The following is a 23483-nucleotide window of genomic DNA, read 5'->3' on the forward strand; positions in this document are numbered from 1 at the left end:
AGAAAGGGAAAAAAAATCATGTAAGGACAGTGGCAGAGCAGGCTGGGTGGGACAGTGGATGCAGGAGGGCTAAGAGGTTAGGGCAAGTTTGAGGGTAGGGAAGGATGGAAACAGATGTCCCATCTAAGGAAATCTGTAGGAGTGGGTATATTATTAGGCCTCTGACACACTCAAGGGGTAATTTAAGGAAGGGTAGCAAAAGAACCATTTATAATGTGTGGGCACAGTGAAAGGAACCAATACAGGGTGAGGAAGCTCTCAGGCACTAGCAGCTGTGGCAGGACCTGAAGGGACAGGGTAGAGAGTGGTCCCTGGAACCTGGCAAGAGGTTTAGCTGCCAATGAGCATTCAGGTAGAGAAACACTGGGTTAGTGGGGAAGGAGATGGGGAAATCAGTGCTCTGACTCCTTCTCCTCCTTCTCTCCTGTCTCTCATCGTCTCCCACTGGCTGGACTCACCGAAAGCCAGAGGCCAGGGACCCAGGCGCTACAGTCATAGAGCACTTCCTAGGACACACAGCATGGCAAAGAAGGATCGAGAGGGACACAGAATACAGTATTTTGGTGGAATGCAGGGTAGGAGGTTGTGGGAAAGAGGCTGTACTAAAATTCCTGCCACACTTTAATTAATTCATTGCCTCCAAACAGTCATTGAGCTTTTCCTCTGCCAGGTGCTGGGGATACCAAGGAAATTGACAGAGACTTTGTTCCTGAGCGGCTCATCAGCCATTGTGGTTCCTGATGTCAGATGATGGAGGCTACGGGAGCCAGGGTGCCTGAGAGAGTTGGTGAAAGCTTCCCAGGGAGGTAGACATTGTTTTGTGCAGAAGATCTCCAGGCAACAGAGGGGCTAGCAGGGGCAGGGCACTTTCAGGGTATGGCAGGGAAGACGTGAGGTTGGAATGAGGATGGGACAGAGTCTGATATCCGGACTCCATGAGCCAGGCTGAAGTTCAGATATTATCCTTTGAGTGGGCAAGTGGGAGTTAACAGAGTTTTATGTAGGATGTTACTTCTTGCAAAGGATGAGAGCACTGATGCAGAATGCTTCCCCTAACACCTCCTTTTCTTTTCCCTCTCATTTCCCTCTCTACTTCTATTCCCCACCCACCACCTTATTTAGTGTTGTTGTTTCTGGTAGAGGAAAGCTCCAGGGTGAAGGGATTAATTAGGATGGATTTAATGTAGGGAAAAGAAAAAGAAACATTCTCGGTTTATAAAAAATGTCCACTTGGGTTGCCAGTAGGGCTTTAATTCGAGGGTTGGTGGAAATATTGGGGATGCTGGCACAGAGACTAAAGTGCATAAGGAGCCAATGCTCTGTGGTCAACCACAATAAAATAAAAACGAGGAATGATTTCATGACAACTTGAAAAGTTGTCTAAAAATACTATCAACATACCCTGATGTCTATTATTGTAGATGGCAACACAGCAAATGTTGAGCCAGTGGAAACACAGACACATACTCTCACACCACTTTTCCACAAGATGATAGGCAAAGAGAAAACTCTTTAAGAGTTTTGGGGGAAAGTCCTTTATCCAATTATTCAAACAACCATCTTCTATCTACACTTTTATTTTATACCCCCTTTACACCTGTTTAATTAATCCTAAACACGGTGCTGACTGCTAATTAAACAGCCCTGAAAGTGACTGACTGAAGGTAGTAATTTGAGATAATTAGTTTTGGGTTCAAACACTCAATTTTCACACATTGTGCTCCTTTTTAGAAAGGGGTGGCTCATTATTATAGGCAGGGTGGGGGTTGTGTAAGGCATTTTACTGATGGACTCTGAATAGCTCCTCAGCTACTGGACTCTGAATAATCCTCTGTGAAAGGTAATTCAAGGAGGGTTAACAAAAGAATGATTCTTAAGGTGTGGGCACAGTGAAAGGAACCAACACAGGGTGAGGAAGCTCTCAGGCACTACCAGCAGTGGCAGGACCTGAAGGGACAGGGTAGAGAGTGGTCCCTGGAACCTGGCAAGAGCTTTAGCTGTGGATGAGGGTTCAGGTAGAGAAACACCAGGTTGGTGGGGAAGGAGATGGGGAAATCAGTGCTCTGACTCCTGTGGGACCCACCGAAAGCCTGAGGCAAGGGACCCAGGTGCTACAGTCCTAGAGCACCTCCTAGGACATGCAAAAAAGCAGGGCAGAGAAGGCATGGCAAGGAAAGATGCCATATCATTTGCTATAGAATGCTCCCCTGCACACACACGCGCGCGCGCGCGCGCACACACACACACACACACACACACACACACACACCATTCATCTTCACAGAATTTCTCCCAAAGTGAAGGTCAAGCTACTGAATATGTTTCATTGGAACACAGAAATGCACATGCTCTTGATCTCTGGGAAAGTTTTACCTAGTGAGGGGTAGATCTCACTGAGTCATCTATTGTCTACTTCCAAGGTCCTCTAGAAGCAAGCATAAAAAGGTGAAAAAGGTCCAAGATTTGGTGTGTGGTTAGACATGTGGAGGTGTGTCCTTGCTGAGTGGTCATGTATTGCAAAGACACAAAGACTAATCAAGGGAACAGCCCGCCGAGAGGTGGCCAGTGTATCTGGCAGAAAAAGCAAAGGAGGCAGGTCAGACTCGTTTTTGTGAACCCACAGTGTTAACAAGCAAGTTCACTTGGTCCCACTAGGATATTAGGACCAGGAAGAATTGGGGGTTAAATAGGCTAACTCATTGCTATAGTCAATAGAGAGAGATACAGGTTGCTGGATGGACCCTGCAGCACCCTGGAGAGCTCCAAGCACATTCTTTTACTTCTGCTTCCTTTGTAACTCAGGCTTTTTTTTTTTTTTTTTAAATTTTGAGAAGTTCAGTGTCACTTCCCTGCCACCTTTATGGAACAGGACTCTCTAGATCAAAGGAACCCAGATGTTGAGAACTTTACACAGATGTGAAGAGGAGAATCAAAACCTTATATGGATTGGGAATCATTGGCCAGGGGGTGGTGGATGAGGGTTGGATCCCAGAGTGTGTAGGCCTGTATGGGAAGATGGAACTGCAGGCTCTCTGACATCAGGGCACTGACATTGGCTGCAGGATCTGGTGGAGAGCAAAGTTAATTGTTTTATGTATGAGCCAAACTTGCACCTTCAATTAAGCACCCTGAGTTAGGGCACCTTGTAGTCATTTTGGCCTCTGAACTTTCACACCTCAGCATGGTGGCAGAGGAGTGATAAGATACACAGTTGCACAGCTCACCCTCCCAAATTGCCCTAACTACCTCCTTCACTGTGTTCCCACCTTTCTTCACCTTCAGTCTCAAAGACACTCTTAAACTCCAGATCTCCCAATATTATTGCCCGCTATTTAGTTGCTTTCATTCATCTCACAAGAATCTCAAGAGGCAAATCAAAAGTTAAACTTATTAGTTTTTGTCTGACAAATCTCCTTTTTTTAAAAAAAATCTATCTTGGTAAACAGAAAAATATCAGGGATCTAGTTACCAAAGTCATACAACTGAGAGTCCTCACCTGCACCTTTCCTTGTCTTTCAGATACATATAGGTTCTACACCTTTCCTTTCCCCTTCATCACCCAGCTTCTCTCTAGCTTTGCAGTTTTATTTCCTGACAATCCTCCCCTAGTGCCCTACATTCCTGTCATCTGAAAAGCTGCAGCCGTGCCTTTGCCCACTCTGTGCATTTGGAATGCAGTCCCCGTGGCTGTGATGCCCTGTCCTGCCTTGTTGGCCAGATTCCCTGCATCTTCTGTACCCCATCCGGACTTCATGTGCTTCCTTGTACTTCTTTAGCAACATGTTTTCCTCTGTTAGATTGAGAGTCCTCACTTGGATATATGAATGAATGTTGCATTTTAAAAGTTTTTTAGGGGGAGATTTGTGGCATGTAGTTAATTTGTTACTCCGTTTGAATATAGTTAGGAGAAATGACCTAAGATTTCTAGTTTTGAAAATCTCCTAGTAGTTCACCCCCTTTTATAACAGGAAGTCTGTTTTCCCAAAGAAATTATTGTATGGGTTCCTGTTTTGTAATGTTCTTTTGGGAAGTTGGAAAAATGTTCTTATTAGAAGATACATAGTTGGCTATTCCCCAAACTTTTTAATATTAATAATCAGTGAATAGACTTGCAAAGCTATTTATTTAAAATAATTTACCAAAAATATAATATTAAAACTGAAATGACATCAAGTGTACAAAAAAAAATCTCATATTAAAGTCTCTGTTCGTCATTGTGTAGCCTTTCTGTCCTAAAGCTAAAACAATGTCAGAGGTTGACCTTTTCTGAAACATGCCTATACCTTCACTGCTGCCTCATTTCTGCACAGATCTTATCACATACAGAACAAAAAAGCAGCAACAACAACAAGCACAAATATTTTGCCTTGCTTTCAGAAACAATGGAATCTGAAGCAAAACTACATTCTTTCTTGCTGCTTAGAAATCCTATATAATAAAGAGGTAATATGCAAATTGACCATCACTCCAACACACAAGATGGCCACCCCCATGTGGTCAAAGATGGCCACCACAAGATGGCCAGCAGGGGAGGGCAGTTGTGGGTGACCAGGCCTGCAGGGGAGGACAGTTAGGGGCGACCAGGCTGGCAGGGGAGGGCAGTTGGGGGTGACCAGGCCAGCAGGGGGGAGCAGTTAGGGACAATCAGACTGGCAGGGGAGGGCAGTTAGGGGTGACTGGGCTGGTAGGAGAGGGCAGTTAGGAGCAACCAGGCCTGCAGGGGAGGGCAGTTGGAAGGGACAAAGCCTGCAGGGGAATGCAGTTGAGGGGGACCAGCCCTGCAAGGGAGGACAGTTAGGGGTGACCAGGCCTGCAGGGGAGGGCAGTTGGGGGTGACCAGGCTGGCAAAGGAGGGAAGTTAGGGGTGATTGGGCCAGCAGAGGGGGGGAGGGCAGTTGGGGGCAACCAGGCCTGCAGAGGAGGAAAGTTAGGGGCAACAAGGCCAGCAGGGGAGGGCAGTTAGGGGTGACCAGGCTGGTAGGGGAAGGCAGTTAGGGGCAATCGGGCCAGCAGGGGAGGGCATTTAGGGGTGACCAGGCTGTCAAGGGAGGGCAGTTGAGGGCAACCAGGCCTGCAGGGGAGGACAGTTAGGGGTGACCAGGCCAGAAGGGGAGGGCAGTTAGGGGTGACAAGGCTGGAAGAGGAGGCAGTTAGGGGGCAATCAGGCCAGCAGGGGAGCAGTTAGGGAGCAGTTATGCGTCGATCAGGCTGGCAGGGGAGTGGTTAGGGGGTGATCAGGCTGGCAGGCAGAAGCGGTTAGGTGCAATCAGGTAGGCAGGCAGGCGAGCTGTTGGGAGCCAGCAGTCTTGGATTGTGAGGGGGATGTCCCAGATTGGAGAGAGTGCAGGCTGGGCTGAGGGACACCGCCCCCCCCCCCAATCATAAATTTCATGCACCAGGCCTCTAGTGTACTTTGAAAGAAAGTGAGCCTACAGACCAATGTAAAAGACTTTCTAATTACATTGTTGCTCATAAAACCTTATTTCAACTTCAAGATGCTGTATCTAGGTTTCTGATATAGTTTTGGCTGTCCAGTCTCCTGTGACAATCCATCATTCCGCATGATTCCTCACGGGCTGAAATGACCTGTCATTTGTTTTGCAGATACCTCAAATCAGCTATGCATCCACAGCCCCTGAGCTAAGTGACAACACCAGGTATGACTTCTTCTCTAGGGTGGTCCCGCCTGACTCCTACCAAGCACAAGCCATGGTGGACATTGTGACGGCCCTGGGGTGGAATTATGTGTCGACACTGGCTTCTGAGGGCAACTATGGAGAGAGCGGTGTGGAGGCATTCACTCAGATTTCGAGGGAGATTGGTAAGCATTTATTTATCTGTGATTGTATTTGGAGGTGACAGGTTGTGGGAGTCCTATCACCTCCAAGCACTTTCTGATCTGTATGGAGTAATTAGAGCTCCTACAGATGCGTGACCTGGGCTGTCCACTTGAGGGGGAAGCTGGGTTTATTATAAATGTTTGTGTTGTTCATGGTCCATCAAGGTGACACTTTGGTGCTAATTCAGGAAATAGAGCTTCTGACTCAGGCAGACATTTTTAAAAGTTGTCTGTTTTGACAAGGGAGTTTGCTGGCGCATAAGAGCCACTGTAAATTTGAATAAATGACATACTTTTTGATTGTTCTAGATGGAAGTTTACATAAGCAAGTCATTAAATAAAAAAAAAAGCAGTGGAATTTACATAAAACTCTAGAGGGATTAAGACTGGTAATCATTTTAAAACAATACTGAAGGAGCCCCCAAGGCTATGCTTCAGTGATATTCTGATTGTCATATTTGACTTCTTGCATTTTTAGTCTTACCTTAAGCACTGAAGCTTACAGAGGGATGAAGGGCAAACTGTAAAAATGTGGGTTAGAATAAGGTGCTGATGAACTCCATGCTGGGCTTTTTCAAGGTGCTTATCCAAATCTCTACAGGCGTCTCACCAGGTGCATGTTTACTTATGAGGTTGTAAATCCATTCCACTATGTAGGAAAGAAGCAGAACAAAACAAAACACACTTAGAGGACAAACCTTATTGCTGATTGGTCAATAACACAACTTTGTTGATGAAAGGAGATATATTACTGTTACTTAACAAATACTCTTAAGAACCACTGAATAAAATTTACATATCTTTTCCTGTAAGCGTAATATTTTGTGGAAAAAGTAAAGTGCCTATTGGCTATTTTGAACTTGAAGGAAGAAACTATGTTGATAATTTCTTGTCTTTCTTGGAGTCTTCAACTCAGGAAAAGATCATGGGAGTGATTTGGACTTATCCATAATTAGCAAGGACAAAGGGTTATTGGAATAATTTATTGGAATAAGGTCTTCTCTTGAAAGATTTGCAGATGCCTGGGATCTGTTTTGCATATAATAGGGCATGAAGATTCATTTTACACATTATTTGGTATGTTTATAATTTGTTCCAGTGCCGTGTTGCTGCATAAGAGCTAGAAAAGGCGAAAAGGCCTGGTGTTGCTGGACAGATTGGATTCTTTGATTTAATCGACCAACTATTCACACCTGTTTTTAAGTGTCCACGATGCCATAATGTTTGCTCTTTGGAATTTAAAATTATATCATTATTGCTATAAAAATGATTCAAAACACTTTAAATGCTGGCAAGTTATATTACTTTCTTGGATAAGAATGCCAAGTTTGTCTTTAGAGGAAATGCTCACTAAAATGAAAATAATAGCTTCTGGAATTAGGATTAATGCATTATTTATGCAGCGGATATCAGTTCTCACCACAATGATAATTCAACAAGAGAAAGGAAACTAAGAGAGTGTGTATTGAAATTCCAAGTCTTCTGTGGCGATCCTATGTACTCTTCAACTACAGGACACATTTTGTGTGCATGAAACAGATGACTATGAAAAATTAAATATGGGACATCATCTCCCAATTGTTGGAGAATCTGATAGAATGCATTGTTCTAAAAGTTAAGTGAGATTGTAGTTTTATTCTTTTGACTAAAAAAAGCAATACTAGTTTCAGTTTTTATGGAGCTTTGCTAACTTTGGTAACACTGTCACATAAAAGGATTCAGATGGTGCCATTCATTATTCCCATTTCTATCTTAGCCATTATTATAGGAGGAAACAATTTTAGTGCCTTGTGTACGCTCCTGATGAGTGCAATGTGTTTCTTCTATGTTGATCCTCTCAGTATTCTGAGACTTGATTGGCTGTCCATTCTATTTCCGTTCTCACTTATCTAGGGATGGAGGAAGGCTGGATTGTCAATTAATATGCAGAATGCTGAAAAGGCCAAATTAGTATCACACTAGAGTATGCCACGGAATATATTAAATATCAAAATCATTCCTCATTTTAATGACAAAGATTTTATCTAGAACAGAAATAGCTGAAAATGAAACCTTTTACATGACAATGATATTAATGGGGATGGCAAATGGTAGCAACTTAACCCATTCTGAAGTGAACTGATGGCTCTAATGAAAATTCATTAGTTCTGTAACATTTGCTTCTCTTACTATAATATCCATGACATCTTTGTCACCATGTTAATAGTGTGTTTTCAAAAATTTTAGTATCTTGACTTAGGAGTCAAGTAATAAATTTATTTTCTGGAGTGTCTGCCTATTAATAAAATTATGTATTTCCCAACTCTTATAAATGTTCCTGTACTCTGTTCTGAATTTCTTCCTTCAGCAACATTCATTACTAAGAAATTTCAATGTAAATTGTGGCTTCCTATGTTTTAGCTCTGATTAATTTAGACAAATCATGGAATATACTGAAATGAAAATCTGTTTAGTGATAAATTGCTTGTATGGTTTGATTAGAACATTTTTCATTTTGACACAACCTGAGACTTGGGCACGTGTATTTCATGAATCTTGAACGAAGTTATGAGTAAGTGATGGTCATGAACAGAGACTCCAGTGATGGTTCTTCTCGAGTCAAGATCCTTCTGAGGGAGACAGGGACAGGAGCTATTTGACCAAATAAAGACCAATAGCTTCTTGGTACCCTAGCTGTTATAATTTCCCCACAATGCATCCTTTACTGCAGGATTTTCACTGGAGAAGGCAACAAAATATATTTGAGATCATCTAATAGCACAATTTGAGTGAAGCATAGTTTGTGTAGTGAGGTATGGGAGACAAAATAAGAAGGCTTGACATGGACACCTAGTGGAGTATTTTACCCCATAGGGTGGTAATTTTACCTTTTATGTGCCAGACGATGGAGGAAAATGCTGAGGAGCAAGGGATCTATCAGGATGTGTATTTAAGATTGTGCAAATGAGAAGTGGAAGATAAGGGGACCAGTTGAGAGACCACTGCAATATCAGTCTCAGTCTGATAAGTAGGAGAAATGGGGAGATGTTGGACAAAGCATATAAACTTTCAGTTATGTAGCAGATGTAATGTACAGAATTGTAACTATAGTTAATTATTAAGAGAGTTGATTTAACTATTCTCAGCACGCACACACAAAATAGTAACTATGTGAGGTAATGCATATGTTAACTAGTTTGATTGTGGTAATAATTTCACAATGTTTATGTATATCAAAATGTCATTTTGTACACCTTATATTTATGCAATATTTGGTTGTCAATTATACCTCCACAAAGCTGGAAAAAATAAAATTGGTATACATGAAAAAAAAAAAAAGGCATGGGAATAATGGCAAGACTTAGCAATGGAAAGCTAAGAGGGTGGCCGAGTGTTCTCTTCTCTTTTTAAAAAATCCTCACCTGAGGATATTTTTTCCATTGATTTTTTTTTTGAGAGAGTGTAAGGGAGGGAGGATGTGAGAAAGGGTGAGAGAGAGTGAGAGAATCATCAATGTAAGAGAGTCACATGTATTGGTTGCCTTCCACATGAGCCCTGACAGAGACTGGGGATCAAACCCTCGACTGAGGTATATGCCCTTGTCCGAGAATCGAATCCTGGACCCTCTAACTACTGAATCACACCAGCTAATGCAAGTGTTCTTTTTTCTTGATGAGTTTATGGCCATGGGAGGGCCCTCAGTCCCCTTGAAAAATATTCTCTTGATGGGAGATGGTAGTTCTTGTAGGAAAAATTCAAGGATATCGAGCAGATTTTCATAAGAGAACAGGAACTTTTATGAGCGGAATAGCTGATTGTATGTGTGGTACAGAGAATCAAGTAGTGTCCTTGAGAGCGGGTATATTAGTTCCCTAGTGCTGCCATAACAACATACCAGAACCCAACAAAAATGTATTGTCTCAGTGCTGGAGGCTGGACATTTGAAGTCACAGTGTCAGCAGGGCCATGCTGCTTCTGAAAATTGTGGGGGAGAATTCTTCCTTGACTCTTACAGCTTCTGGTGTTTGCTATTAATCCTTGGTATTTATTGGCTTATAGACACATCACTGCAACCTCTGCCTTTGTCATCACATTTCTCCCTTCTCCCTTCTTGTGTATTCTCTTCTTGTAAGGAAGCCAGTCATGTTGGATTAATGACCCATCCTACTCTAGCATGACCTCATTTTAACTAATTACATCTGTGGTGAACCTCTTTCCATATAAGGTCACATGCTGAGGTACTGGGGTTAAGATATCAGCATATCTTGTTGGGAGACATACGTTAATACCCATTAACAGGGGGTAATAGTGAAGAAGGGTGTACTTAGGGAGATAATTTCCAGTGACAGGGGTGGGAGTTAGACCAGAAGGACAACAGGTTAGCAATAAAGATGAGACCGAATTTTGCTAATGGAGAAGCCTGTAATATAACCAGTTCTGAAGTTCCTTTGGAGTGTTACAGAATTCTACTCACCCAATCCTGACTACTTGGGTAGATTGGGTTATCTAATAGATAATTCAGGGTTCCAGGCTGGTGAAAGTGATGGGATCCTCTTGTCTGACTTTCCCAGGATCCTAGGTAGTCAAGAGCTTCCCATAGGACTGCAGTGGGCACTTCCTGTATAGAGGTGCACTGGCTTTTCCAACCCCCTGTCTTGTGTAATTCCAAGATGCTGTGCTTGTTGATGACACTTGCAAAATTATGGACATCCAGAGTTCTTTCTGGCCTAATATATATTTATGTGCCACTTTGGTTTCTTTTGGCTTGAGGGAAGGATATAGCTTAGTTGCTGAGGGTTGTTAAGACTTAGCTATCACCCATCTTATACACCCTCAGTTGATAGGACCATAGTCCAATATTTATGTCTTATTTTAATTATTTGGAGTGATGTTTTCATTGGTATTGTCATAAGGAGGTTGATAATATAGGCTCATGTTTTTCCATCATAAGCTCTGGGGCTTGTGGCTTAGACAATGACTTCCTTGAGTCTTTAGACAGGTTATTTCACTTCCTTATCTTCCCTTATTGTATTATTTTTTAAAAGAAGACAGGATAATAAATGTTAATACTACCACTGTCATTATAAGGGGCAAGGAAGCTAAAGCTTGATCTTTGAAGATAAAAGGAATTTGTGAAAGCATTATATATTTTTTCAGTGTAGATTTGCACAGTGTGGCAACACCTCCTTTAATCAGTCATCACATTTATGAAAGATTTATTGAAGATGACAGGCCTGTAAGTCGTCATCACACATTATGGGGGGCAGAGTAGACCTGATTCTGTCAAATCTTCAGCAATATGTGACTTTTTCTCCCTAATTTGCAAAGGCTGGAAGCTTCTGACTATTGTCTGACACATGTTCAGAATCTTAAAATCTCAGATTTGGAAGGGACCACAGAGGTCATGGAATTGGCATAGTCTGTTTGAAATGTTAATGCTATAGACCAATTCACTTAATTCATTTTTTTGTATATAAAATTACACTTGACAAAATGTTTAATAGTGAATTATTTTTGGTGAGGGTCAAACAATAACGTGAGGAAAATTCATTCCTGTTATGCAATTGAAAAGTGCCCACTGATCCTATTTTTAAACTATCTCAGTACCGTATTAAAAGAAAGCATTTTTCCCCCCTCTTGGGTTATAAACAAGAACTGAGTTTCTATGAACTGAAATGGATTCATTTCAGGATTAAAACAAAGTATTTTCAATGACACAGAGAAAGGAATACATAAAGAATAGCCTTTTCCTTCAGATGTGCAATGCTTTGGAAAAATGACTTCCAGCAGGCAAAAATCAATTTGACAGAAGTATTAATGTTGTAAAATACTGTGGATGAAAGGAAACATTTTAATTTGATTGAAAATTTTACTTTATATTTCTACAGCTGAGTTCCATTGATAGCACCACATTTCAAGTTGCAAATTATATTTAATTAATATTAACACCAGGTAATTGGCAAGAAGAACTTCAAAGGAGGGCTGAGGAAGTTGCAAATTGGAACTGCAGGTGCCATGGTCATGCAGAAGAAGCTTCATAGGGACCCAAAGAAAGTGTATATGATTTTAACAATTACTGCAGAACCTGATCAAATAGAGCGTCATTTCAAAGCTGTTCTTCACCCTCACCTTTCTTAATATTTAGGACTTCGGAACTCCTAAGGAGCAGCAGCTGCTGTTCATGTAAAACAGCAAACAGCATTCAATAAATACTTTCAAACCTATGATTCTAATGCTGTCATTAAGTGTTTAGTAAACAATGACAGTTTGATGCAGTGGAACCTACCTTGGAGTCAAGAACTTCTTTAAATCCCTCTTCTTCAAGCAGGAGACTTTGAGGATTAATTTCCTTGTCTGTTAAATGGGAGGCCTCTGCTCAGTGATCATCAACCGGTAGAATACTTGTAAATGCTCTTCATAAACTAGAATGTGCTATGTGATATCAGGTAGTGCTAGTGTGAATATGGATTTTTTCCGCCCTCGGTGTGTGGCAAAGCTGTATGTTATTATGCGGGTCATAGAAGTACTGCCTGCTGCGTGGGATAAATAGCCAGAGGGCTTCGCTTGATTTGTTAACTACCTTCACTTTTAGTCATATTCTGTCTGAAAGGTCAGAGAGGAGGATTGTGAGTGGCTCAACCACCTCTCTGTTCTCCTTACTAAGTTCTCCACAACCACCTAGTGGTAGGTCTCCTAGCTTGATTTATTCTTGTCATCCCTGGTTGCCAGAATTACTCATCGTGTCACCTGACAGCTGTCCTTGCTCGGGTCTGATCATTCAGTGCCACTTGAAAGGGTTGAGAGCAGGACAAGTGTGGGCTATCTTGCCTTTTCCTTAGCGACGTGCTCCTGTAAGTCCCCGGGCTGTGGCACCACCTGTCACTGTGATTGCAGTGCCAATTTCTCTGTAGATGTCTTCCCCCAGAATTTGTTTTTTCTCAGTGGAAGGACCCCCAGTATGCAGCAGAGTGCCCTCATGAACGTCTGTTGAATGGCCATTGTCCCCAGATTCCTGGTTGTGCTGGTATCGTGAGCCTGGAGGTCAGGCTTGCTCTGGCTCTGGGAACTGAAGGTCAAAGAGGTTTTCAACAATGGCTTGTGCGTTTTCTTTGCTAATGTGCAACCTATATGGGAACTCAAGGGATATCCATACTGTTAAAACACTTAGAATTCATTTAAAAAGTTACTGGCAAACACCACAGCCTGTAACCTGTAGGGTCATCCCACCCCTAACCCCTCAGGCCAGAGAATGCTGTGGAATGGTTAAGAGCATCGTACCGCTGAGTTTGAGTTCTAGATATGTCATATCCTAGCTATGAGACCTCAGGTGAAGTACTTAATCTTCTGCCCCGATGTCCTTATCTGTAGAATGGGGATAAGGACTGCATACAAATTGAATGAAAGCATCATTACAAAGATGGCTCATGGTGAGTGCTCAACAACTTCTGACTCATAGGACTGTGGAAGGAGCCCATCTTCACCAATGGCGGCTAAGGAGTGGTCTTATTGCCCTGAGCCTGTATCCAGTTTGCTCAGAGAGCAAATAAGAAGGCAGAGTGAGGCCTAAATAAGTGCTTAATTAAAGACAGACAACATCTCCATTCCTGAAACTTGCTTTGCACCTCCTAGCAGTAACAAATCCTATGCTATTTTTTTCTTAGCATGACTAATATGCTACATGGAATAGTGTTGGCACCTAATTGAGTGCATGGATTAATGAAATACTAGTCAATGTTGGCTCACCAAATCTGCTTGCTCCTCTTCCTTTTTGAACCTTCTAAATATTCACCAATTCAGCCAGCATTTACTGTGCACTACCATGCCTCAGGTCACACTGGGCTAGGTTTTCAGGATACTAGCTCTTCACTGTGTATCAGAGGATGCAGAGATGCAAACAAATAATTACCCATGGCCCTTGCCTTAATGAAGGCATCATTGAGAGGCATTGCCCAAGAACACCATGCCTGAGACAGGACATTCTGCAGGTCATGTAACAAAAAGACCTGGCATAAGGCAGTGGAAGGTGGCAGGTGGACTTCAAGCTCAAATGGAGTTTACCATGTGACCTGAAAGCAATTAATTTCGGTAACTTCAACAGAAACGTTGATTTTGGAGAAAAGAGGCAGCACCAAAAATTGAATATAGGCTATGAGGTCAACTTTGTAGTGTTGTGTATATTTGCGAAACGTTTAATATGTGTAATATGTATAGTTTTTGACAGTTCTTTTTTCTCAAGTCTACTGATGACTACTCAGTTGTGTCCACTTATAGACCGTGTATGACCCCCTATAGTGTTGACTCCCATTCTCCCTGATCACTCCCACCCAGCATCACCCTTGCCCTTGGAAGCAGTTTCGGGTTTGTTCAGTTTCTGAGTCAGAGCCAATACTTTGACCCCAACCTCCGCCCACACGTTTCTGAGCTCTGGTTTTTGCCATGATGGACCCTGTCTCTGGGGGTCCCGGGGTGATCCTTGAGCCTCTTCCCAGGTTACTACACACTTACAGTGTTGTCCCACCTTTGACTTGCACTCTGGTCCTCTGGTTTGGGCCATGACATACTGCCTCGTCCCAGTCAAGCCCTCCACTTGAGTGGGCAGGTGTCTGTCCTCTGCCGGTACCATCACCCAGCCACTGAGGGCTGACTCGGCGTGAAGCCACTGAGCAGAGCCCAGCCTATGTATGGGGCCCCTAGTGTGTGCTGGGGTCCAGCCCTGTCTTTGTTGTCTTTACATTTCTCATGTCCTTTTAGTGTTATATCCCTCGAATAAGGGAGTTCAGTCTCAGGTGATGCTTTGAGTTTCTCTCTCAGGGATTCCCATGCAAATTCTTAGTAAAGGTAGGATCTGTCATATAAACAGTGTGGTCCCTGTTCTGAGCTATTTTCTTTCCTGTTACCTAACTCTCATTGCCAAATGTATAAGTTTCCGAGGACTGCCATAACAAAGTACAACAAACGGGGTGCTTAAACAGTATAAATTGGTTGCATCATGATTCTGGAGGCTAGAAGTCCAATTTTAAGATGTCGGCAGGGTTGGTGCCTTCTGAGGGCATGAAGGGGAATCTGGCCCACGCCTCCGCCCTAGCTCCCAGTGGTTTGCTGACAGTCTTTGGTGTTCCCTGGCATGTGGACACCTGCTGATTTCCACCTTTAGCCTCACATGGCATTGTCGCTGTCGTGTGTGTGTGTGTGTGTGTGTGTGTGTGTGTGTGTGTGTCTATATCCAAATTTCTCCTTTTCTTTAGGGCCCACTCTAACCCAACATCTCATTTAAGATGAGTATGACCTCATCTTAATTAATCACATCTGTAATAACCCTCAATTGATTGCATCTGCAATGGAAATAAGGTACCATTCTGCCCGGCTGGCGTGGCTTAGTGGTTGAGTGTCGATCTATGAACGGTCATGGTTCGATTTCCAGTCAAGGCACATGCCTAGTTGCAGGCTCGATCCCCAGTGAGGGGCGTGCAGGAGGCAGCCAATCAATGATTCTCTCTCATCATTGATGTTTCTCTCTCTCTCTCCCTCTCCCTTCCTCTCTAAAATCAACAATAAAAATATATTTAAAAAATAAAAGAAAATAAGGAACCATTCTGAATTATTGGGAGTTAGGACCTCAGCATATGAAATTTAGAGGACAGAATTCAGCCTATAACACCCAACCATAACTGTTGATTGAGCCCGGATTTATGGAGTTCTGTCTAAACAAAACCCACATTTGTCTTGGTCCTGGAGATAGATTTCAGGTCTTGATTGCCCGGTTTGTCTGTGGGACCAGTTTCTGACGAGATCGGGCGCGTTCAGGGTGGTATGGCCATAGATGGGACCAGTTTCTGTAACTGGGTTAGCCAGCCCTGTGTCCCTTTGTCCTCGCCAGCTGCTTCGGGCACGCCTCACCACTGAACACCTGAGTCATGACAAGTGTGTGCTGCTCCTGCTGTGCCAGCCCCAAGGAAGTGCCCTCTTTCATTTCCCTTTGCAAAGTCGTTTCCTCCTTAAGCCATTCTGTTTGGAAACCCCAGAACTAGATGCGAGCTTTTCGGTGCAATCTGTACTTTACTGTGTTGACAGAGAACATAATGTACAAACACCTTCTGCAGAAATGAAGCAACATCAGAATCCACTTATGTCATTTCTGTGGCTCCTCAAAGAGTCGGCCTGAGAATTCGTGTGTTTTCCTGGTTTCCTTCATAAATTAATCAACTAAAACCATAATTATAGTTTTCTTGAAAATTTTGGGCTCAAAAGAGTATAATTAGAAGGCTATCAGATACTCTAGCCGGTTTGGCTCAGTGGATAGAGCACTGGCCTGCGAACTGAAAGGTCCCAGGTTCGATTCCGGTCAAGGGCACATGCCCAGGTTGTGGGTTCGATCCCCAGTGGGGGACTTGCAGGAGGCAGCCGATCCATGATTCTCTCTCATCATGGATGTTTCTATCTCTCTCTCCCTCTTCCTTCCTCTCTGAAATCAATAAAAATATATTAAAACACACGTACACATACACACACACACACACACACACACACACCACAAATGTATAAAAAATAAAGAAAAAAGAAGAAGGTTCTCAGATGAATAGTTTATTGAAAGAGGTACAATTATTTCCAGGGTTATGTCCCGCAACAAAACTGGCTGCACAGTCTTTGTTCTCCAACATCTGCATGTTTGACAGATACTGGGCTTCTTTCGATGTTACCTGACTAGAGCCATTTCATGATTCATTGGGGGCCCCACAGGGAAGGCAGGGGAAAGGAGAGAAAGTGCAACTCAAGTCAGCACATTTTGTTTCTTGTTAACAGCTCTGGGAGGAGGTGTGCTCAGGAAAGAAATTTTAAGTAATGATTTAAACATATCTTCTGGCAGTTGTAGGAGTGAAAAAAAAAATAATGCCTCTTGCAGCAGCTCAGATACACTTCACAGGCAGTGGTACTCAGGGCCATGGGACCCTGGGGCCACATTTGCATCTGTATCATGGCTGGCATGCACATAAAAGGCTATTAAGGGAAAGAGGGATGCACTGAGAACATTGCTAGCCTTGTGTGTTTGATGTCATGGAGGGCAAGCACTGTGTTCCCCTTCCAAAGGACGCTTGATGTTATTGCCAGAAGGAATCCTGTTAGATGGAACTATTTGTGGAAGTTGATGTGACATTTCATTCAACAAAAATTTGAACACCTACTGTGTGTTGGGGCTCCATTCTAGGAGGTTAGGGATAAGGAGCTGACTGAGTCAGACCTGATTCCTGCCCCTGTAGGATTTCCAGTTACTCTCCTTTCTTTACATTTCTCGTGTCCATTTAGTCTGCTATCTCAAGGCTATGAGAATTCAACCTAAACCCACATTGTGAGATGCCTTGGACAGGAGTCCACAAATGTGGTAAGAGAGGGCCTAGATCTGTGCCATCCACAACTTGACCCCGGTGGTGATGTGAAGATGCCAGAGTTCTATGAGGTACCCATAGGGTGCTGGGGAAGGGTCACATACTTGAAGGAAAAAGTACAGGGTGTCCCCCAAAAATGGATAAACACTTTAATAGCTGAAAGCTCAATTTTGAAAATGAAATGTATTTTAATAAATACTGTTTTATAATTATTCAAAGTGTGCGTATACATTTTTTGGGACACCCTGGACTGAGGAAGCTCACCAGGTGCAGGTGTTTGGGAACACCCTTTGCAGGTGGGATGAGGAGCTTCATTTAGTGATGCAGAGCATGGATCAGAGATTATGATAGTGGTGATAACCGGAATTTACTGCCATGTGGCAAGAGACTCACTCATCTTTCATCCTAGAATTCCTGCCCATCCCCCATGTTGGTCTGGTTAACATTTCCTTTGTTCTGAGATTATTTCCAGGAAGCCTTCTCTCAGCTCCACCCCCTTCTCCTCCCAGAGAAACCTAAGTTAGTTTTCTCTTCTGTGTGTTCTTTCACATAAGAACAAATCCAGACTACTCAGAAGAAAGACTATTGCAATAGAGAGAATACTGCCAACTCGGACATCGCAAGCATTGCACAACCAAAGAGAAAAATGCTTTCTTTTATATGTTTGGGAGGAGTAAACAAAGCTTAAAAGAAACTTTTAAAGGGAAGTTTGGGTAGCCAAAGGGGAAAGGACCAGTGGGGTCTGACATGAAGGTGTCCTGCTGTGGTCAGCGGATTCCCAAAGGGACACAGTCCATTTTTCAGTGTTGCTCAGATTTGGGGGCACACAGTATTCAGAGGCATCTAGGAAAGAGAGAAGCCTGGCTAAAGTTTTGTCAAGACAACGTGGAAGGTGAGATGAGGACAACTCTGAACACGTGATCATGAGTGTGGCTCTTCCACAAAATACCACGTGCGGGCGCGCACGTACAGTGCGATTGAAAGTTCGTGGCCCATGCGCAGAAGTCGGTTTTCGGCTCTCAAAAGAAATTTCAATCATTGTACTGTTGATATTTGGCTCTGTTGACTAATGAGTTTGCCGACCACTGAGTTAATCAATCAAGCCTATGTAATGAAGCCTCCATAAAAAAAAAGGGGGGGGGGCGGCTCAGAAAGCTTCTGGGTTGGTGAACACATGGAGGTTTGGGGAGAATGACATACATGGAGAGGGCATATGTGGCAGTATTCTCTCTATTGCAAGGCACATACCTTGCCCTATACATCTCTTCCATCTGGCTGTTCCTGAGTTATAGCCTTGTATAATAAACCAGTAATCTAGTAAGTATATTGTTTTTCTGAGTTCTGCAAGCTGAACCCAAATTGATTGTGGGAACCTCTGATCTATAGTTAGTTGGTCAGAAGTACAGATAACAATCTGGCCTTGCTACTGGTATCTGCATCCAAGGAGAGGACCATTGGAACCCTCAACCTATAACCGGCCAATCAGCAGCACAGGGGATAATCGGGGCTTGCGATTGGCTTCTGAAGTGTTGGGTAGGCATGCAGTCTTGTAGGACTGAGTCCTCAACCTGTGGAATCTGATGTTAGCTCTGGGTAGTTAGTGTCAGAATTAGCTGAATTGTAGGATACCTGCTCGTGCCCCAAGAATCTCCTGTTGTGGAGACCACCCCCCACATACACACATTGGAATGGTACCAGAACCAATTGAACCTTTGTATAGTATTATAGTTGTAAGGTCTAGAAAGTGCTCTAAAAATGCTTGTTGAATGAGTGAATATATAGCCACATGGCAGGTGAATATATCCTGGTGATAGGACATCAGGTAGTTTGGAGGAGGAGGTAGGTAGATGGACAGGCTAGCAATCCACATGAAACTGTTCCGTGGAAGGCGGTGGACCCAGCCCAGGATAGAGATTCAGCATCACAGACTACCCGCTGGTGCTTGGGAGACATGGGGCCTGGGAGCATGGCTGGGTCTGCAGCAGGAAGTTACATGGGAAAGAGGGGGAACCAGGAAGTCAGAGTTCAGGGCCAGGTTTAAGTTGGAAACAGAAGCAGTAGTGTAAGTAGATGACACCAAGTTTGATGCCCAGATTGCTGAACTTGATTCTGAGAACCATAACCAGACAGTGGATCTGCATTTCTGGTGGGACAGAGGTGAGTTAAGGCTCAGAGCTCTGGTAGGTCTGACAAATAGGGTGGAAGCAAAATCAGAAAATAGGTGAATATACTGAATGTATTATTCCTCTTTCAGCTGGTTTCGAGTGTTCCTGGTATAGAAGTGTGTGATGTCATTCATGACTGCAAGATGTCTTAAAGGTGTATGACTTCTGATATGTAGACTTCAGGCTCTGGGCAGATTGTTTATTCATGACTCATTTGACAAATGATTAGAGCCCATACAACGTTCCAAGAACTGTGTTAGGTGCTGGGAACTCCAAGATCTGGTCTCTGGCTTCAAGGGGCTTAGATTCTAGTGAGGAGATTGATTTGAAAAGAAAACAAACCAGCAAACTAATAATTATAAATTTAAGTTAACAAGTATAAGTCATTAGATATTAAGACAGAAACAAATACATGATTATGGTTTATTTGGGAGACAGCTGGGAAGCCAGTGTGGCTAGAAGCCAGCCAGGGAGAGGGTGGCAGCATATGAGATGAGGAGCAGGGATTGACTAGTTTCCTGGACCATGGCAGGAAGCATGGATTTTATTCTCAAGCAATGGAAAACCATGAAGGGGTTTGATTTGGAGAGTGACATGGTACGATTGAGACTTTAAGGAGATCATGTGCAGAAACTGGATTATACTGGAAAGATGGTTTAGAAATTTATTTCAGGGAAGGTGTGGGTGTAGTTTGGACCAAAGTGGTGTGTGATGTCAACTTCACACAAGGCACAGAGGTGTGTAATCTGGTGTAGGCACAAGTAGAATCAAAGTCCCAGGCCTGAGGGAATGAAGTGACTTTATGCTATGGGATATAAGCCATAGAAACAAAACTCCTTTAAGATACATTGGCCAATAGCAGGGTATGTCCTGGAACCCTGAGATTGGGATGGCTGTGTCCGAAATGACTATGTGACTCCCCTAAAAGGAGATTCAGAGGTGGCAAATTAAATGAGTTATTTCCTGGCAAAATTCACTCCATCTGGTGCTTCAGTGAAAAAGAGCTAAAAAAGTAAGTATCCCCCAGTTTGCTGTTACTTTTTTTTAAACAAAACCATTTAGAGATCTTTATTGCTTGAATTCTAGGAGTTCCTGAAATTTAGAGTGTTCCTGTTTATAGGTCTGAACATTTTCCTCTTAAGTCGTATTTCTTGTTGCTTTTTCACTCTCCTGTTACTGATTCATTTTGAAGATTCAGTAATCATTATGCAGTTTTATGAACTTTCGTGTGGTCTCACAATACAATGGTGCTTCTGCAAACACTCTGGGTCCACATCCTCAAGGGTCATCGAAATGGGTGCTTTGCCACTTTGGTCTCTAAAAATTAGGTTTAGTGCATCTTCCATTTAAAGCATGTAAAATTACAATCTGGCCCAACTACTTTTGATTTATAAATCCCAACATGTACCCTATTTTATTAAATGTGAATGTTGGCTAACTTCAATAAAGCTTCAATGGGAGATGGAGGCTGTCTTCTCTCTCTTTCATTCTCCTCCAGTCCAAGATTCTCCTCAGATCATTCACTGAAAGGAGAGGACCCTAATATTTATTAGTGCACTTACTTTACAAGTACCGTCTAACTGAGTTTTCACTATACCAGGAGGCACATGCTATCCCTTTGTACAGATGGGAAAAACCAAGACTCAAAGTACGTAACAGCCCCAGATAACCTGATGAGTAAGTGATAGCATGGGCTACAAACCCAGGGTTCTCTGATTGAAAGTTCATGATTTTTACTACAACTTGCTATTTCTCTTTTGCAGTTGCAGACTTTGGTTTCTGCTGTCATGATTCCCATTCTTGCCTTGCCAAGCTGCAGGGAGGACCAAGAGACAATACTCTTTTAACAGCCTAATTTCTTAGCTTTTCATTCTTCTCCTCTCACTCATTGTGATCGGTGCCGCATATTATGACCTGAGCATTTTCCATTGTGCCTGTGTGGATCGTCCTCCATCTCCTGAGAAGGCTGCATCCCTAGTGTCTGTCTGAAGCTCTTTTCATTCTTTAACACCCAGTATTAAAGATCCTTCCCTAGAGAAGCTGTTCCGGGTTCCCTTGGGTAGCGTTAGTTGAGCTCTTTTCTTGAATTGCAGCCCTTTGTACACATCTTTGGTTAAGAAAGCATTTATTGCACTGGCTCAGTCCAGACTTGAACTTAAGCCAATGAGGGAATTTGGGGTTCAGAAACTTAAGAAGTCGAGCAGTGAATCTCACTTCGGGTGGGTTTAATTCCACATTTTAAAATGAAGTCAACAGGGTTGCATCTTGTTGCAGCTGTAGGCTTGGCTTTCTTGTGTGTTGGCTTTATCCTCAGGTGTCTTCCACATGGTGGGAAGGTAGCCACCAGCAGCCGTGGGTTCGCTTACTGCCATTTTAGCAACTGTAATCGTTTCCTAAGGCTGCTTTAGCAAATTACCACACATGGCTTACAACAATTCTTCCACAATTGTGGAGTCAGAAGTCCAAAATCAATGTGTTGGCAGAGTTGGCTCCTTCTGGAGAATGGAGGGATAATGCCTTCCATTCTCTCCTTGCTTTTGGTGGCTGCCAGCAATTCTTGGCATTCCTTGGCTTGTGGCTGCATAACTCTAATCTCTGTCTCCATTGTCACATCGTCTTCCTCTCTGGGTGTTTTTGTCTTCTCCTTTTCTGTCTTTTATAAAGACACTAGTCATTGGATTTAGGGTCATGCTAATTTAGAATGATCTTATCTTGAGGTGCCCCTGCCCCCTTAATTATATCTGCAAAAACCCTTATTCCAAATAAGGTGACATTCTGAAGTTTCAGATAGATATATCTCCTGGGGGATACCATCCAACTCATTATAGCAATGTTAGTGGAAAGGGGGTGCTTTACTCCCCTTAGTTCTAGCAGAGATTCAGGCGTGGCCCCACCATGTTGGATTATAGTCCACCACTCAAGCAACCACTGTGGTCTAGGGAAGGCACTGTCCACTTTGGCTGGGCCTGGGTCACACTGAAGCTGGGAGAGGAAGGTGGGATGAGCCCCACTTGAAACACATGGTCGAAGCCACAGAGAGGGGCCAATCCTTAAAGCTAAATTGGGATGCTCTTCTAGAACAAGAATAAAAGGCTGCCGAGCCGATGAAATATACTCATGTCCACTGCACACATAGTGTGGTATCAGTCTGTTGACATCTCTGCTTCCCCCCTAGACCATGACCTTGTGAGGGGTAGCAGCAACTTGTTCTTATTCATCAGTGCCTGGGGCATGATAGAGCTCTACCAACATACATTAAATTAAGTTGCAGTAGTTAAAATTTCCCCCCAAAGTAAGATTTAAATGTAACTATGAATTGTAGTATTTGTCAAAAATATTAGGTTGGGTTTTTTTCTCTTGACTTTGAAAATGATCTGCATATTGTCCTGCCTCTGTTAGCCTTAGTGTATTGGAAATGAAAGCAATGAACCCAGGGGCTTCCTGCTTATTGATGGGAGCCATGTCTGTACCCCAGCAGTTGTCCTTGGCAAGATGTAGACTGCCCACCCCCAACACACAACAACCAAAGAGCTGCCTAAGAGGGCTTCTCAGCCATGGGCCAGTTCTGACCTTGAGCTAATTGGATAGCAATCAAAGGAGCCCTGGACAGAAGGAAAGAAGTAGAACATTTTGTTTGGCTGACATAAACATGGCTGAATCTTCTATTTTTAAAGAAGGTATTTTAATTCTCTTTATGGTTTTTAAATCAATGACTTAAATTTCTTCATTAAAAAAAAAAAAGGAATTCTCGCCCTAGCTGGTTTGGCTCAGTGGATTGAGCATTGGCCTGCAGACTGAAAGGTCCTGAGTTCAGTTCTGGTCAAGGACACATGCCTGGGTTGCAGGCTCTATCCCCAGTAGGGGCATGCAGGAGGCAGCTGATCAATGATTCTCTCTCATCATTGATGTTTCTCTCTCTCTCCCTCTCCCTTCCTCTCTGAAATCAATAAAAATATATATACTTTTAGAAAATGGAGAATTTTGGGGGACCATCAGGAATTGTGGAAGCTTTATGTGTTCTATGAGTATTGAAGAGTGAAAGGCACCCCGGGAAAGCCAAGTTATTGAGCTGATTTAAAACACATAAATATAACTGGCATGTTGAATGTACTCTATTGT

General features: G+C 43.0%; 1 protein-coding gene across 2 annotated transcripts in view; it reads left to right on the forward strand.

Annotated features, from left to right (window-relative positions):
• The window catches only part of GRM8 (glutamate metabotropic receptor 8), a gene marked incomplete at both ends in the record, with an annotated part of 726752 nt that overhangs the window by 135058 nt on the left and 568211 nt on the right, over positions 1 to 23483 (forward strand). For both annotated transcript variants that reach the window (XM_079786101.1, XM_079786102.1), the window contains one exon: positions 5605 to 5821. In XM_079786101.1, the coding sequence (XP_079642227.1) occupies positions 5605 to 5821 (217 nt within the window). The remainder of the gene's footprint in view (positions 1 to 5604; positions 5822 to 23483) is intronic.

Source organism: Cnephaeus nilssonii, assembly GCF_951640355.1.
Source record: "Cnephaeus nilssonii genome assembly, chromosome: 12".
Taxonomy (NCBI): Eukaryota; Metazoa; Chordata; class Mammalia; order Chiroptera; family Vespertilionidae; genus Cnephaeus; species Cnephaeus nilssonii.